Source organism: Aedes albopictus, chromosome 2 (assembly GCF_035046485.1).
Source record: "Aedes albopictus strain Foshan chromosome 2, AalbF5, whole genome shotgun sequence".
NCBI lineage: Eukaryota > Metazoa > Arthropoda > Insecta > Diptera > Culicidae > Aedes > Aedes albopictus.
In genome coordinates, this window is record NC_085137.1 from 300,090,327 (window position 1) to 300,107,521 (window position 17,195).

General features: G+C 40.1%; 1 protein-coding gene across 1 annotated transcript in view; it reads right to left on the minus strand.

Moving 5' to 3' along the window:
* Window positions 1-11,459: 11,459 nt before the first annotated feature.
* The window catches only part of LOC109425904 (uncharacterized), a 39,343-nt gene continuing 33,607 nt past the window's right edge, over window positions 11,460-17,195 (minus strand). Inside the window, exon 5 of the mRNA XM_062848298.1 lies at window positions 11,460-11,961. Coding sequence (XP_062704282.1) covers window positions 11,460-11,961 — 502 coding nt within the window. The remainder of the gene's footprint in view (window positions 11,962-17,195) is intronic.

The window sequence follows — 17,195 nt, forward strand, 5'->3', positions numbered from 1 at the left end:
TCTTGGTCCTAAGCTACTTATTTTTATAGAATGAGGAAATCTGCTGATCAGATACCCAAGAGGTGATATCTGATTCTGTCTCTTCCTTACCTTCAAGACCATCCCTGAGGAGCGCACGACTTCGAGAAGGGGGGACCGCATATGAGTACACTCTAATAGTAAGCGTTCCACCAGCGACCGCTTTAAGTTATTCACTCTCCCCCGGAGGATTGGGGCCTGGCTAGAACTTTGAGTACCCGTTGATCTCAAGCCTCTGGATGGGGAGGGGGGCCAACTCAACTAGCTGTTGTTCGGCTCGCCATTTTCTGTGTAGTTCAAGCGGTATGAGTCTGTATTTCCACCTACCCTTGCTGGAGAAATCCCAAATTCTCTGCGACGATGTTCTGGCATTCCGTCCTGCGGCTCTTGTACCGCGTCGTTCAAAGCACCATTAGTGATATGGGCATCATGCCCGCTAGTGTGCATACCGCGTCCTTTGAGACTGTGCGGTATGCGCTGACAACCCTACGGTACATCAGCCTCGATCTCCAGTCGCTTCACGTTTCGGTTCACCACTAGCACATTCGACCATGCAGCGGTGCCATACCGTAGTATGGAGGCCGCTACTGCCACGAGCAGCTAACACTTACTCGAAACTATTGCCGAGCTATTTGACATTATCTTTGACAATGCCATTATCGCCAAGATTACCCTTTTGCAGGCACATTCCACGTGGCTTCCGAATTCCAGCTTATCGTCGATCATGATTGTCAATTGCTTCAGTGAGCGCTTAGAGTTGATCGTGCATCCGCCTATGGTGACCATTGCCTGTTGTTTAGACTTGCGGTGGTATACCACCACCACCACCTTCGTTTTGTAATGCGCGAGTTTCAGGCATCGACAAAGCCGATCAGCTTTACGTCGAGCTTTAGCTTTACGCCTCATGGTAGAAGTTTGAGCCTCAATACGCCATCATAGTTCCATAGTACCGGGCCCAGTATGGACTCCTGAGATAGCTCCGCGGTTACGTTGTAGCTCCTCTTGCCTTCCTCGGTGTCATAGATTAGCACCCTATTCTAAAAATATCTCTTCAGTATCCGGCATACTTAGGCTAATCGGGACTGCTAGCTGGTGCAAGCGCACTCGATGGCGGCCCAGCTTACGCTGTTGGACGCATTTTTAACGTCCAGCGTGACGACCGTGCAATTGCGGATTCCAGTTCGCTTCTTCTAGAGCGCTTTTCGGCCGTTTTAGTTTGTAACCCGACAGCCTTGCGAGTTTCCCAGTGACTAGTAAAATTGGCTTAAGCGCCACTCCCGAGGGAGACCACTTACCGAGATTGATGGCTGCCCGACCTTATTGAGACCCTTCAGGGTAGGGTTCAAGTTTTTCCCAAGTCAATAGGCGGGAAACGAGCTGGCTGATCAGGGAAACGTAATGCCTCACGACCGAAGTCGTGCAAATAGAGAAATTGGTACGTGTGAAATTGATTTCAGCCGGCGACAAAGTAAGGCTCGCGACGGTTATCATCACGGGAAAACAAGACTCAAACACCTCGTACGAATCTTCGTTCGATTAAAGAAATGTCCTTTGGTTGGATTCAGGGCCAACCTCCCCAGAAAATGACCAGACTCGATTTTAGATTTGGCTGTCGCTTTACGCTCGGCACCAGAATTACACAGGGCACTCATTCTGTTTTCGGTATGCGGAGTGGAGCAAATAAACTCATGAACTCTAATTCAGCTTCACTCAATGTGAGTGGAATATTTACAGGAGGTAATTCAATGGACTATATCATATTTTGTACAACTTCATTTATTAGTTTATCTTACAATTCAAATATTCGGGGTACCGCCACAAGCTACAACCCTAATAGTGTCCACGGTCGATCGGTCCTCCCGGAAGCCGAACTGGTTATCCGAGAAGACAGAGTCATCGGGTTTCTCGGTATAGACCATCAGCCTCGACTCCGTTCCAACAATTTCTCGGTGGTGTCCAGAAGGCACATAGGTCTGTATGCCGACGGGTCGCCAGGTGGCTTCCCTTGTTTGGGCAGTAGAACCACCTCTCCGGAAATTCTCCTCTGTCTAGGCACATCTGCATAGACATTTTGAACATGTCGATAGTCGTCTTGATGGCTAATGCCGCGATACCGTCCGGACCCGGAGCCTTGTTCAACTTAAGCGACTTCGCTACTGCAATGAGCTCGTCGTTCGTTACCGGGACGACCTAGCTTTGGCCGGTTTGGCCTTTGGAGACGGTGTCCATGGTCTTGTATCGTGGCACGAGAACAACGTTTCCACGATCTACTACAGCATCTCAGGGAGCGTGCTGACGCGCCCTTCGTTTTGACCATGACTACTCTGTAGGCATCACCCCTTGTATTGGCTGCCTGGCAGAGATTTTCGAAGCACGCTTGCTTATGCGAACTAATTTCTTTGTTCAAAGCTAGTTTAGCCACCCCCTAGGCCTCACTTCACTCCATTCTACCCTCATCGGAACGGACTCTTTGCATCCTTCTTCTAGATCTTTTATGCTGAGCGGGCACACCGAACAGCCTACCCTAATTGTCGGGCCTTTCTTCAGAAGAAGGGCGACTGCGAGGTCCTCTGCGTCGGTGATATCGTTCAGGTTTTTACACTAAAGAGTCGCCTCCGCCGTCGGGGCTCTCACCTGTACTCTCTCGCCCAATCACTCTTGGGCTAGTGCTTTGTAGAAGGTGCCTTCTTTGCCGCTTCCTTCTTCAGTACTATCGTTATCTCACCTCCTGGTGCGCCGGATACTTTGTACATCCGCGCCCAGCGATGTGAGACGGTTTTCGCACCGCGTGGCTCTCAGTACCTCGGCGCCGGCGTAGGTATCCGCCTCGGATTTGAAGACTAGCGAATCATCCCTTTCGCGCTTGCAAGCTGGCTTCACTTTTCTCACTTCTTTTCTCTTTCCAATCGTAATCCAAGGGTTTTCATTCCCTTGGCTCGGTTGGCCCTTCGCTTTCTTGGGGTTGTCCTCCTGGGGCTTGGTTTTCATGCCTCTTGCGCATTTTGCAACCGTCTTGGGGGCCTGGTTACTCGCGCTAGCCGCCCTCTATCTCCTGTTGCGGCTCAGCAAGTCATTTGCGCATCCTCAGCCGGCGCTGTACCGCCTCGTGATCCACCTGCTGCTTGTTCGCTTTTTTACTGTTTTACTAGTCATGTATGTTGGGCGTCCCTTAGAGCGGCTATCCCTCTCTGCCAATAAAGGATCCTTGTGGTTATCTATGCAAGCAGGGAAGCCACCTGAGGGTTGGCACAGGTCCTTATGGAGATTGTCCTCAGAGCCAGATCAGCGCTTATCAGTAGTGTTCATCTGAAGCTACTTCCTCCCAGCCAGATAGTTGCCTGAGCTGGGTACATGTCGGGAATGTACTTTAAGGCCTCGATACGGTTTTATGGGACGGAAGGCAACGCCGACATTGGCCCATCTGCCGTTTCAGACCAGTATCTCCCGACCCTTTTAAGAGAATAGAATGACGTTGCCATCAGCTCACTTGTCCGTAGTTACCTTAGCATGAACCTTCTTGGTTACCACTTTCAAAGCAAGACCAGTATGCCGTATCCAGAAACTTACTGGCGACGTTTTTGATGTGCCCGAGGCACTCTTTGCTGGTTGGGTCACTTTGGTAGCAGTGTGTGGAATTTTTGAAAAGGCCCAACATTGGCCATTGCTGAGCCCGGCCAGTCTTTAAAAATAGAACAAATAATGAGTGATTCGGGGGTCTCCAGTTAGCCTATTCGTTAAGGCTATGGATCGCCAATCCGGAGACGGCGGGTTCGATTCCCGTTCCGGTCGGGAACATTTTCTCGATTCTCTGGGCATAGTGTATCATTGTACTTGCCTCACAATATACAAATTCATGCAATAATGGCATTAGAATCTGCCAATCTCTGGTTGCATGCAGAATTCGATATATTATGACTTTTGTGCAGTGAATCAAAATTCAACCATCGCGCAACAATAATGACAATGTCGCAACCTGTATTTGTTGCGACAAACAACCCATGCGACATAAGTTTGTCCCAACTTGAAAATAATGAGATTAACATCGTACACCACGAGTTTAGAGATTTTTAAGCCTTGCATTGCGATTTTCGAACGGTAACTTCGAGTCGGTAAACACTGCAACTCTGGTGAAGCTCTCTTCAGTTACAAGGAGTTAAAATAATTCATCATTAAAAAATAAATAAAAGTGAATTATGAAACAGGAATGGTTTAATGGAAGAATGATTATAATCCTGAGGAATTCCTCAAGATATTGCTGAATTTGAATTTATCGAGCAGTTTCTCCAGAAATTTCTTTAATATTTTACCAGGTTATTTTAATGTAGATATTTCAGCAGAAATTACCTTCGGAAAACTTGCAGTAATTCCGTTGGGAATACCTTCAGAAATTTCTTCAATAATTCCTCCAGAAGTTTTATTACGAATTTCATCATGCATTCTTTTGAGAATTTCCCCAGTAATTCTTTACAAATAACATTCTTAATTCCACCAGAAATCCGTTTGAGAAGCTCCAGAAAATACTTTAAGAATTTCTCCGGGAATTCTTTCAAAAATTCCAATCAAACTAAGATTCCTTTCCTTGAGTTATAACGGTTTAAAGGAGCCACCATTTGACCAAAATCGAGGGGTCTGCAAAAAATGTTGTGGCTCTACCTAACAGGGGGTCCATCAATTTGAGTAACGAAATGCATTTTTCTTACTTTTTTAGCGAGAGCTTTCAGAAAATCGGCACCTTAAACATTTTTGAAGACAAGGTGTAAATAGTGGGCCGGTCTCAGCGAGAATTACCCATCTTTGAAAATCTTTGGAAGTTGCTAGAGGAATTCAATCGGAAATTTTTAGGCGAATCAATTAAAAAATAATTTCAGGAATTTATTTCGAAAATCCTTGAGGAATTCCACCGGAAATTCCTTGACAAATTCTTCAGAAATTTCTTGACGAATTCCTTCATTTCTAAAGCTCCTTGAGAAATTCCATAAGACATTCCTTCAAGAGTTCTTCTACGATTTCCTTTAGAAGATTCTTCGGGAATTCCTTGAGGAATTTCTTTGATTTAGATTTAGAATATTCCTTGAGGAACTACTTCGCAGTTTTCGTGAGGAATTCTTCCGAAAATTCCTTGAGGAATACCTTCAAAAATTCTTGGAGGAATTCATCCGGAAATTTCTGTGAGATTTCCTTCCCAAATTCCTAAAGAAATTCTTTCGAAAATATTGAAAAAAATCCACTAAATGTCTCATGAGGTATCCCTTCTGAAATTCCATAAGGAATTACTTTAAAAATCTTTCAAAACTTCCTTGAAAAAATATTTCGGAAATTTCTGAAGAAATGCTTTTTGTGATTTTTTATTTCCTAGAGGAACTCATTCGGAAATTCTTTGAAGAATTCCTTTAAAAATGCCTTGATAAGGAAAATTCGGAAATTGTTAAAGGAGTTCGTTTGGAAATTTTTTTGACATATGTCTGAAATGTCTTATTGAATACCATCGGAAATTTCGGGAGAAATTGTTTGATTTGCTCGTTGAGGAACTTTTTCGTTTTTTTTTATAAATCTTTACGAAATTCCTCAAGGAATTCCAGTGAAAGATCCTTGAGAAGTTTCTTCAGAAATTCCTCAAGAAATTCCTTCAAAATTGTATTGCGGAACTCCTACGAAAACTTGAGAAACTTCTTCAAACATTCCTTCAGAAACACGTTTGGGGATTATGTGAGAAAATCCTAAGGAAATTTTTTGAGGACAACCGTCAAAAATTTTTGGAGGAATTCATTCGGAAATTTTTGGAGATATTTCAGGACAAATCTATAAGAAATTTCTTTGGAAATTCCGGGAGGAATTCCTACGGAAACTCCTGGGCAAACTCCTCCGGAAACTCATGGAGAAATACTTCGGGAAAATCCTGGAGGAATTCCCTCTGAAATTCTTGGAGGAATTCCTTCGAGAATTCCTGAAGGAATTGCTTCGGAAATTCCTGGAGCAATTCCTTCGGAAACACCTGGAGAAATTCCTTCCTGAAATTTCTGGAGGAATTCCTTCGGAAATTCATGGAGGATTTCCTTCAAAAAACCCTTGAACGATTCCTTCGCAAAAGTCCTGGAGGAATTCCTTCTGAAATTTATGGAAGAACTCCTTCGGAAATTCCTGGAGAAATTCTTTCGAAAATTCCTGGTGGAATTGCTTCGCACATTCATGAAAGAATTCCTTCGGAAATTCCGGCAGGAAATCCTTTGAAAATTCCAGGTGAAATTCCTTTGAAAATCCCTGGAGGAATTCCACCGGAAATTACTGCAGGAATTCCCTCGGAAATTGCAGAAGGAATTTCTTTGAAAATTCCTGGAGGATCTCCTTCGGAAATTTCTGGAGGATTTTCTCCGGAAATTTCCGAAGAAATTCATCCGGAAATTCATGGAGGAATTTCTCAGGAAATTTCTGGAGGAATTCCTTTAAAAATTCGTGGAGGAATTTCTTCAGAACTTCGTGAATGAATTCTTTCAGAAAATTTCTGGAGCAATTCCTTCGGAAATTCATGGAGGAACTCCTTCGGAAAATGCTTTAGGATTTCCTTCGCAAAATTCCTGGAGGAGTTCCTTCTGAAATTCATGGAGGAATTCCTTCGGTATTTCCTGGAGGAATTCCTCCGGAAATTCCTCGAGGAATTTCTTCGGAAATTCGTGGAGGGATTCCGTCGGAAAATTTCTGGAGGAATTCCTTTGGAAATTCATTAAAATTCATGGAGGAATTCCTTTGGACATTCATGGAGGGCATCCTTTCAAAATTCCAAGAGGAATTCCTTTGAAAATCCCTAGAAGAATTTCTTCGGAAATTCTTGGAGGAATTCCTCCAGAAATTTGTGGAGGAATTTTTCCGAAATTTCCTGGAGGAATTTCTCCGGAAGTTCCTGGAGGATTTCCCTCCGAAATTCCTGGAGGAATTGCCACGGAAATTCCTGGAGGAATTCTCTCGGAAATACATGGAGGAATTCATTCGGAAAATCCTGAAGGAATTCCTTCACAAAATTCCTGGTGGAATTACATCGGATATCCATGGAAATATCCAAAGGAATTTCTCCAGGAATTTTAAAAGAAATTCCTCCAAGAATTTCCGAAGGAATTTCTCCAGGAATTTCCGAAATAATTGCTCCACGAATTTCAGAAGGAATGCATCCAAGAGATTCCGGAGGGATTTCTCCAAGAATTTCCGAAGAAATTCCCCTGAGAATTTCCGAAAGAATTCCTGCAGGAATTTCCAAAGGAATTCCTCCATGAATCTTCAAACGAATTCGTCCAGCAATTTCCGAAGGAATTCCTCCCAATTTTCCGAAAGAATTCCTCCAGGATTTTTTGAAGGAATTCCTAACGGAATTTGTAAAGGAATACCTCCATGAATTTTCGAGGGATTTCCTCTTGGAATTTCCAAAAATAAAATCCAAAAAGACTTTCCGAAAAAAATTCTCCAGAAATTTCCGAAGGAATACCTCCAGGATATTTCTGAAGGAATTCTTCCAGGAATCATAAAAAGCATTCCTCTAAGAAGTTTAGAATGTTTTTTTCCAGGAATGTCCTAAGGAATTCCTCCAAGGATTTTCTCAGGAATTTCTCTATAGATTTCTGAAAGAATTCCTCCAGAAATTTCCGGAGGTATTCATCCAAGATTTTTCGAGTGAACTCCCCAAGGAATTTCCGAAGGAATTCCTCCAGAAATTTCCGAAGAAATTCCTTCAGGAATTTCCGAAGGAATTCCTTCAGTAGTTTCCGAACGAATTCTTTCAGGAATTTCCGAAGGAATTCTTTCAGGAAATTGCGAAGGGATTCCTCCAAGAATTTTGGAAGGAATTCCTTCTGGATTTTTTTAAGGAATTCATCCAGGATTTCTTTAAGGAATTGCTTAAGGAATATCCGAAGCAATTAATCCCTCAATTTCCGAAAGAATTCCTCCAGGAATCTTCAAAGGAATTCGTGCAGCAATTTCCGAAGGAATTCCTCCCGGAATTTCTGAAAGAATTCATCCAAAATTTTTCGAAGGACCTCGCCAAGGAATTTTCGATGAAATTCCTCCAGTAATTTCCGAACGAAGTCCTTCAGGAATTTCAGATAGAATTTCTCCAGAAATTTACGAAGGAGTTCTTCCAGGATTTTGCGAAGAGATTCCTCCAAGAATTTTGGAAGGAATTCCTCCAGTGATTTCCAATGGAATTCGTCCAGCAATTTCCGTTGGAATTCCTTCAGGAATTTCCGAAAGAATTCCTCCAGGAATTTCTGAAGAAATTTCTGAATGAATTCCTCCGGGAATCTCCAAAAGAGTTCGTCCAACAATTTCCGAAAGAAATTCCTCCCGAAATTTCTGAAAGAATTCCTCCAGGATTTTTTTGAAAGAATTCCTAATGGAATTTCCGAAGGAATTCCTCCTGGAATTTCCGAAAGAATTCCTTCAGGATTTTCCGAAGGAATTCTGCTAGGAATTTCCGACGGTATTCCTCCAGGAATTTCAAAAAAAATCTAAAAAGAATTTCCGAAAAAAATCCTCCAGGAATTTCTGAAGGAATTCCTCCAGGAATTTCCGAAGGAATTCCTCCAGGAATTCCCAAAAGAATTCGTCCAGCAATTTCCGAAGGAATTCCTTCAGTAATTGCCGAACGAAGTCCTTCAGGAATTTCAGATAGAATTTCTCCAGAAATTTACGAAGGAGTTCTTCCAGGATTTTGCGAAGAGATTCCTCCAAGAATTTTGGAAGGAATTCCTCCAGTGATTTCCAATGGAATTCGTCCAGCAATTTCCGTTGGAATTCCTTCAGGAATTTCCGAAAGAATTCCTCCAGGAATTTCTGAAGAAATTTCTGAATGAATTCCTCCGGGAATCTCCAAAAGAGTTCGTCCAACAATTTCCGAAAGAAATTCCTCCCGAAATTTCTGAAAGAATTCCTCCAGGATTTTTTTGAAAGAATTCCTAATGGAATTTCCGAAGGAATTCCTCCTGGAATTTCCGAAAGAATTCCTTCAGGATTTTCCGAAGGAATTCTGCTAGGAATTTCCGACGGTATTCCTCCAGGAATTTCAAAAAAAATCTAAAAAGAATTTCCGAAAAAAATCCTCCAGGAATTCCTAAAGGAATTCCTCCTGGAATTCCAAAGGAATTCGTCCAGAAATTTCCAAAGGAATTCCTCCCAAAATTTTATAAATAATTCCTCCAGAAATTTCCGAAGGAATTCCTCCAGGAATTCTGCTAGGAATTTCCGAAGGAATTCCTGCAAGAATTTCCAATAAAAAATCCAAAAAGTATTTTCGAAAAAAATCCTTCACGACTTTCTGAAGGAATTCCTCCAGGACTGTCCGAAGGAATTCCTCCAGGAATTTGCGAAGGGATTCCTCCTGGAACTTTGGATGGAATTCCTTCAGAAATTTCCAAAGGAATTCCTCCAGGTATTTCCGAAGGAATACCCTCAGGAATTTTCGAAGATATTCCTCCAAGAATTTCCGAAGGAATTCCTGCATACATTAAAAAAAAATACGAGGATGCAGGAGAATTTTATTTTTACAAGTCAAAAACAGCTCTGATCATCTAAGATTTTCGGTTAAGTTAGAATGTTGCTCGGTCAGGGAGGGCACGGATCCCCCCTGCCCCCTGGCTACGCCCTTGCATCGGTGGGTGTCACCCATCTACAACTTAAACTTTAAGTAATTTTACTCTTCTATATTTTAAACAATATGTCAGAAAACGGTTAGAAACGGTTGTACACGATTATAGCGTTGCTGTCACCAGCCACTTAAACTACCACCGAAAGATTAACCTTCCTGGACTCATGCTGATGTAAAAAGTACAACACTATTAGAAAATTCTCGCTCATCGTATGTTGCACAAGCCATGTATATTTTCTGGTCCGTAATGGCGTGCGCCCTGAAAACTTATCTAGGCCACTGCGCACGTTAAGTAAGTGAAATCGGAATAAAAAACTGCTGGCAGGCGAAATCTCCTGCAGCCCTATAAATTGCTCCAATTTACTGTGAGCCATAATCCCACCGAACTAGATATCAATGATTGACTTTATTCACCAAGACCGAGTGAATAAATACGGAATCGAAACCGATGGCAGCGCAAAAAATATCATCAATCAAGCGGCTAATCAGTGGTAATGGCTATAAATTTTATCGCCAGCTTTTTGGTGCCCTCTCCGTGGAAAATCCATAAATTCTGTGATTTGGCGTTGCTTCCGCTGCCGTCGTCGTGTCACACTACTGCCACCACCGACCGATCGGAAGCTGGGTAATAGTGGGCGGCTCGACCGTTCGTCACCCAGCTCCGAGTAGAGACCAACCCGACGACCGACACGATGCTAACCAAATTGTAGCAGCCAGCTCAGCGTGGGACGTGGTCGTGAATGTGGTGTGGTGTATACCTTTTTGCTCGTTTTTCACTTTGACACTCTCCAGACGCGCCAGTTTCGCGTTTTTGTCATCAGGCTGAGGCTCCGCCACTTTGGTTTGGCTGTCGGGTTGAAGTCCTCACGGTTCATACTAGATATTCTGCAATAAATTTTACAGAAAACGAAATCACGATTCAGTAATACCAAACGTGCCTCGAATAAGCGGCGCAAATTATTCACCACCCGGCAGCAGAGCGAGGAATTCCAGTTAGCTGGCAGTCAAAGAAGAGGATACGATAAATGGTGGACTGGGAGCTTTTCAAACTTGTCACATGTGGCTGAGAATTATCACACGGGTTAGTGGGTTGCATAAAATGAAGCTTCATCATTCCTTGATGATTGCCCAATTTGATGGTAAATCCTCTCCAACACGTATTGAACGTTGACTACTTTGCAGAAGTTGCAGAGAAGTTTGTTTGATTATGCTGTAGATGTTTGAACCTATGTCACGAGTTGTGTTCTGTATTAAAAAAAAATGCAGAATATTGAAAGTATAATGCATTAAAACACTTGACAATGATTTTTCATTTCTAGTTTGTCTAGTTTGATGAATTTCTCTTCGTCGACATTCTCTTTTGCTTATAATTTGTTCAAAACAAACTAAATCATTGTGCTCCTTACTCATATTGTTAATGCGGAAAAGGGTAAAATTAAGCAATTACTGTGATGTTAAAATCAAGTAGGAGCATTTAAATCTGCTTTAGTCCAATTAGATCAAATTTGACCATTTTGTGAAGTCTTCGGGAAATGCCGGCTTTCCCGCGTTTTTGTATGGCTTTAAGGACAAAAAAAAAGCAGTTCAGATCCTTGACCTCTGACCATTAGTGTAAAAAATTCTGTAGTAGTTTGTCCAATACAAATACAACAATACAAGCAATACTACAAATCTGCGTGAACATACCGCCCTTCCCTTGAACAACGTACGATTAAGTATTTCAATAAGATTCGTAATCCGTTGTAAGATAACGATGCTAATTCCTCACACATATGGAATTACTGATTTCCAACTGGATCTTTATCCGATGTGATCAATATGACCCGTTGCTGAGGTGCACTTCTTCCGGCTTGACAAGAGCAGACTCCAACGACAGCAGCTCGTGAACTGTGCGTAGCTTCAGAACACACATATTGTTTCCTTGCTGAACCTGCTCCATTGCTTTCACAGTTTGGAACATGTTTAGGGTTTTGTTCTTGCAGTCTATCTGGATACGCCGTTTCCACTCGAGTAGCGATTCGACGATTGCTTCCAGCAGCTGGTGTTCCTTCGGAGATAGAACTGCCGAAAGCCTGATTTCCTGTGCTGCCTTCACTAGGGCAGCAATTAGTTCCGATTTTCCACCGGCAATACGTTTGAACGGAATGGCAAACGATTCGATTTTAATGATTTTTCTCTCGAACTTTTTGGAAGGATGCACAACACTAGTCAAAACAGGCCAAAACAACTGCAAGCCACACGCGCACAACCCTTTGACGGTTTTTCGCCCGGTTACCAAAAAGCGCACGGTCAATCCACACAGACGGTTGTCGCGGCTACCAGGGAAAAGTTGATTTCGTTCAACCGTGTTTGGTTTCACAACTTTTGTATATTATTCGTATGGTTGTTGGCAGAGGAATATTTTTCACACGCAAATGGTTTTGGATCATTTGTTCGAAGTACTTTAATTGATATGATGGACGGACTTCACTTTTCACATACGTGTTCTTCTTCGGAGGACTTAAAAACAAAACACATTTCTTTTACATTGGGTGGCAAGTACAATGATACACTATGCCCAGGGAATCCAGAAAACTTTCCCGACCGGAACGGAAATAGAACCCGCCGTCCACTAGGCTAACTGGAGACCCCAATCATCAACTTCATAAATGCATCCAATAACTCAATCTTTTGCCCGAATATTCGAACGAAATCTGATTCAATCTAAAAAAAGCAACAAAAGCTAGATTTTAGAATAGATAGTTCCGCGAAGAAGAATCCGTTGCATCCCAACTAATTGTCAGAATCTGTACACGGAGAACTGAAAAACTCAAAATTAGGTACCGTGATTTCGGGTGAAATTGATCAACGTGAGGGCAATTTTTATTTGTCAACAATAATGCTTTGAACTTAAAACAATGTGTAGAAAATGGCCATCATTTGGCTCAAGGGTTATTCAATAATGAGTTTACATGTTTTACAGATAATTAGTCACATATTTCTGTATTAAATTCAATATTTTCCGAAACTGCATGTTGGGCGAACTGCAAAGACCACGGTGCTTCATTTACCGTTATTATCAAAAAAATATACCATCGAAACCTAAAGGGCCTAACCCCTAAAAAATCAGGTTTTCTATAGAAAAACATCATATTTCATAACAGAAGCATGTTTCTGCCATCAAAATTTGAAACGCCATTCTCTTTCTTTATCATTTCTACACCTCTGTACAAATTTTGAAAATAATTGTTAGAAGAATTTTTGAGTTACGCCCTTTTAAAGGGCCTAACCCCTAAAAAATGAGGGTTTCTCTAGAAAAAACATCATATTTCATAACAGAAGCATGCTTCTGCCAACAAAATTTGAAACGCCATTCTCTTTCTTTATCATTCCTACACCTCTGGATAAATTTTTAAAATAATCGGTAGACGAAATTTTGAGTTACGCCCTTTTAAAGGGCCTTACCCCTAAAAAAATTGGGGTTTCTATAGAATACCATCATATTGCATAACAGAAGTATGCTTCAAAGTCCAAAATAATAAACAGTATCATTTATAATGCTACAATTTGATACTATGCACTAATATTGAATGCATTGTGTATAAAAATTAGCCATAACGCCAGTATAAGGGAAGTATTCTGTAACCTGTAGGATACGGACGTTGTTGGCATCATTTACTTTTATAGCCAGAACAATATACAATGAAAAACATAAACGACAGTTCATTTACTTTTTCATTTATATAGTTAATGCACACCCATAAACTGAATTTCAAAAATAATGTCGTTCAAATTCTCCAGTTACGCCCATTTGAAGGTCATAAGTATTTATAGTAGAATTATTATAAAACTTAGTTTCATTTAATCACGTTTATTCTTCGGTAACGTAGTTTAGCAGTTAAATATAGAAATATCATTACAATTGATCATCTCAATCCTTGGTTTTGTATGTTTATTAATTGAAAACACCATTCACCAATAAATCTAACGAATGAGATAGGCACATGCCATTGCTTGTTTTGTCTTTAAAAAGCAATACAAAAAAACTTACGTCCCACGCTATGAATGGCAATTGATACAAACATGATTGCTTCCTACATGTTTGAAAATACTTCCCTTATATTAGTGTAATGGCCAATTTGTATACAAACATCAATACATATAGCCAATATTAGCGCATAGTATCAAATTGTAGCATTATTAATAATACGTTTTATTATTTGGGATTTCATGGCATGTTTTTGTTATGTAATATGATGATTTTCTATAGAAACCCTGATTTTTTAGGGGTTTGGCCCTTTAAAAGGGCGTAACTCAGAATTTCGTCTAACGATTATTTTAAAAATTTGTTCAGAAGTGTAGAAAAGATAAAGAAGGAGCATGGCGTTTCAGGTTCTCATGGCAGAAGCATGCTTCTGTTATGAAATATGATGCTATTCTATAAAAACCCCAATGTTTTTGGGGGAATGGTCCTTTAAAAGGGCGTAACTCAAAATTTCGTCTACCGATTATTTTAAAAATTTATCCAGAGGTGTAGGAATGATAAAGAAAGAGAATGGCGTTTCAAATTTTGTTGGCAGAAGCATGCTTCTGTTATGAAATATGATGTTTTTCTATAGAAACCCCAATTTTTTAGGGGTTAGGCCCTTTAAAAGGGCGTAACTCAAAAATTCGTCTAACGATTATTTTCAAAATTTGTCCAGAGGTGTAGAAATGATAAAGAAAGAGAATGGCGTTTCAAATTTTGATGGCAGAAACATGATTCTGTTATGAAATATGATGTTTTTCTATAGAAACCCTGATGTTTAGGGGTTAGGCCCTTTAAAAGGGCGTAACTCAAAATTTCGTCTAACGATTTTTTTAAAAATTTGTCCAGAGGTGTAGGAATGATGAAGAAAGAGAATGGCGTTTCAGGTTTTGATGGTATATTTTTTTGATAATAACGGTAAATGAAGCACCGTGAAGACACTTTCAAACTTTTGTTACCGTAGCTGTATCGCACATGGAATCAATATTCGAATGAATGTTTATAGCTGGCAAGTGTTCGCTAAACCCGATTTCGTCATCAAAAGTTCTATAAATATTGATATTTATGCATAAAATAGTACTTTTTCTAATGTAATGACTTGTCTAGTAGCAAAATTGCATATTTTTAGGCGTTTTCGTTAGATTTATTTAACTTAAAATTTAAATAATTAAGAGTTTACTAAACTTGTATAAGTTTTACAAAGCTTTTCGCATACTGGGGTGGATAATTCAGATGAAAAATTTATTTCCAGCACTTACAAAGACATTTTTTCACTGACTGATCAATTTCACCCCGAAGCTAAAATTTCAGATTTTTTATTTTAAATGATATTAATTGCAATGAAATGATTTGCAGTTAAAGTTTCAACCTCGTTGACTGATGAAACCAGTGGTCGTACTTGTTTTAAAGCATTGAGCCAAAAACTGTGAAAAGTGATCAATTTCACCCGAAATCACGGTACCGTAATCCGGGGTCAAATTGATCACTTTAAAACAACTTTTGCAGATAATATCAGTGCCTGTTCAAATATTGCCAAAAGAATTTCTGTAAAACCAGTTCCCAGTGGATCTCCATGGAACCATGCGACAGAATTTTGTTCAACAAATTTAAACTTTAAGTTAAATAACTTCAAATATCAAAATATTGGAAATGCCACTTTGGGGCGAAATTGATCAGTATACAATTGGTCGGGGTTCTGCTAAACCGAACCAAAGACCATTTTTTGAAAAATTGAGTTTTCTTTACCATTGGATGAAGAAAATGATGATCCTCCTTCCATGTAAAAATGCAGTAATTCTGACAGCTCTTCGTGGAGTAAATTCATGATTTCTGTTTGGCAGAACATATAAAAAATAAAATTGCATCCAACCAGAGTGAACTGTAAACCATTCCATAGAATCAGTAAAATATTTTAGTGTTGGTCCAGATGAAGAACATTTCAAGTTATGCTCATCGCCGTCAAATTTCTAACTTCCAACCGACTCATAGTAACAATCTGTGGGAGAATTGAACACAAGTTCGAATCTCTTTAATATTTTCGATTTTTTTTTTGTCTTAGTTCACTTTGGCGGATCATTTTCATGGTTTTCTTCGACCAGTATAAATTTGAAGTTCACAAATTGCTCCATTTTCACATCTCAGGACCTCAGGACATGCAAAGACATCATTTTACATAATCATTCTTGCTCTGTGCCTGCACATGCACCGCCTATAAAAAAACATAGGTGGGAAGGCCTGAGCTGGGAGGGCTTCCGCCGTTCATATTTCAAACTATTTTGAGACCTTCATAATATACGCGTCCTCTCTGATTCATGTAAAGAATTGTGAGTGATATCGTTTTCAACTTCATGGATGATGAAAAATCGAGTTTTTTTTTCACAATCCTAAGACCGTTCGCAATGCTGTTTTATTTTGTATGGCGAGTTTTAAAATTTTTAAAACTCGCCATACAAAATAAAACAGCATTGCGAACGGCCTATGGTTTTCTATGAAACAAAGAAACACAGTCAGCCACACTGAACTATAAACCATATTCCAATGTTTTTGTTCAGCCAGAGTGAACTGAGTGCGAAGTACTGAAAAATTAAATGTAATTATATCAATGATTTCAAATATTTTACATGTATTCTTCGTCTCTGATGATTAATAAAGGCTTGTAAGTTACATGTGTGTGGAAAAGTTTCAAATAATCTTAGCTGTTGTTTATTTGTGAGTAGGGTAAATGCACTAGTCTTCGCCCGCTCCCTAATTTTCGCCCCCCTAATAAAACATTCGTAGTTTTTGTGATTAATTAGACAGATTGTTGTTTGCTTTTCAACGTATCTGAGAGAGCAAATAAAAATCAATCTTGTGCACTAATCATATTCCACAAAACCAATAACTTAATCTATCGAATTAGCGATTGTGAAATAGTCATAGCAATGATGTATGTTTTTTCAGCGCAATGCAAACAGTAGCGATAATCAGAACCTGGGAAGACATACAAAATCAACTCTTCAAACCCAAAATAATGAACATTGATAATCATACAAGTCTTAGGAAAACACAGCAGGTTATTTATTCAGCTAAATTGATAAAACTTTTCAATTTTTAGCTATTTTTATAGGTGGCGAAAATTAGAGCACAAAATTTTAAGTTTCCAATTTTCGCCCCTGGCGAAATCCCTTGTCCCGTTCTATTCGTATTGCATGTTTCAGTTTTCGCCCCTCTCTTTCTCGTTCTGAACTCGGGTGTGAAGATATCGAATGAGGTGAAGTTAATCTTTGTGAGGTTGGGGAAAGTGGGGCAAAATGTACCATTTATGCAAACGTCATTCTAATCTATTTCATGAGTGTCTTCTGTGATTTTTGGCCACTGAATTCGAAAGTCGATTCGACACCTAATGCAATTTTCAACGATCCTTGTCAAATTGAGTCTCCTTGCTATCACACTAACTACTTCATTTTTGATGCGACGTCTTGCTGTCATCGTTGCAAAAAAGGAAGAGAGCGAAAATGAAATGCGAGCGAGCCAGCCAGAAACGCACGTACCATTCTGTCACTT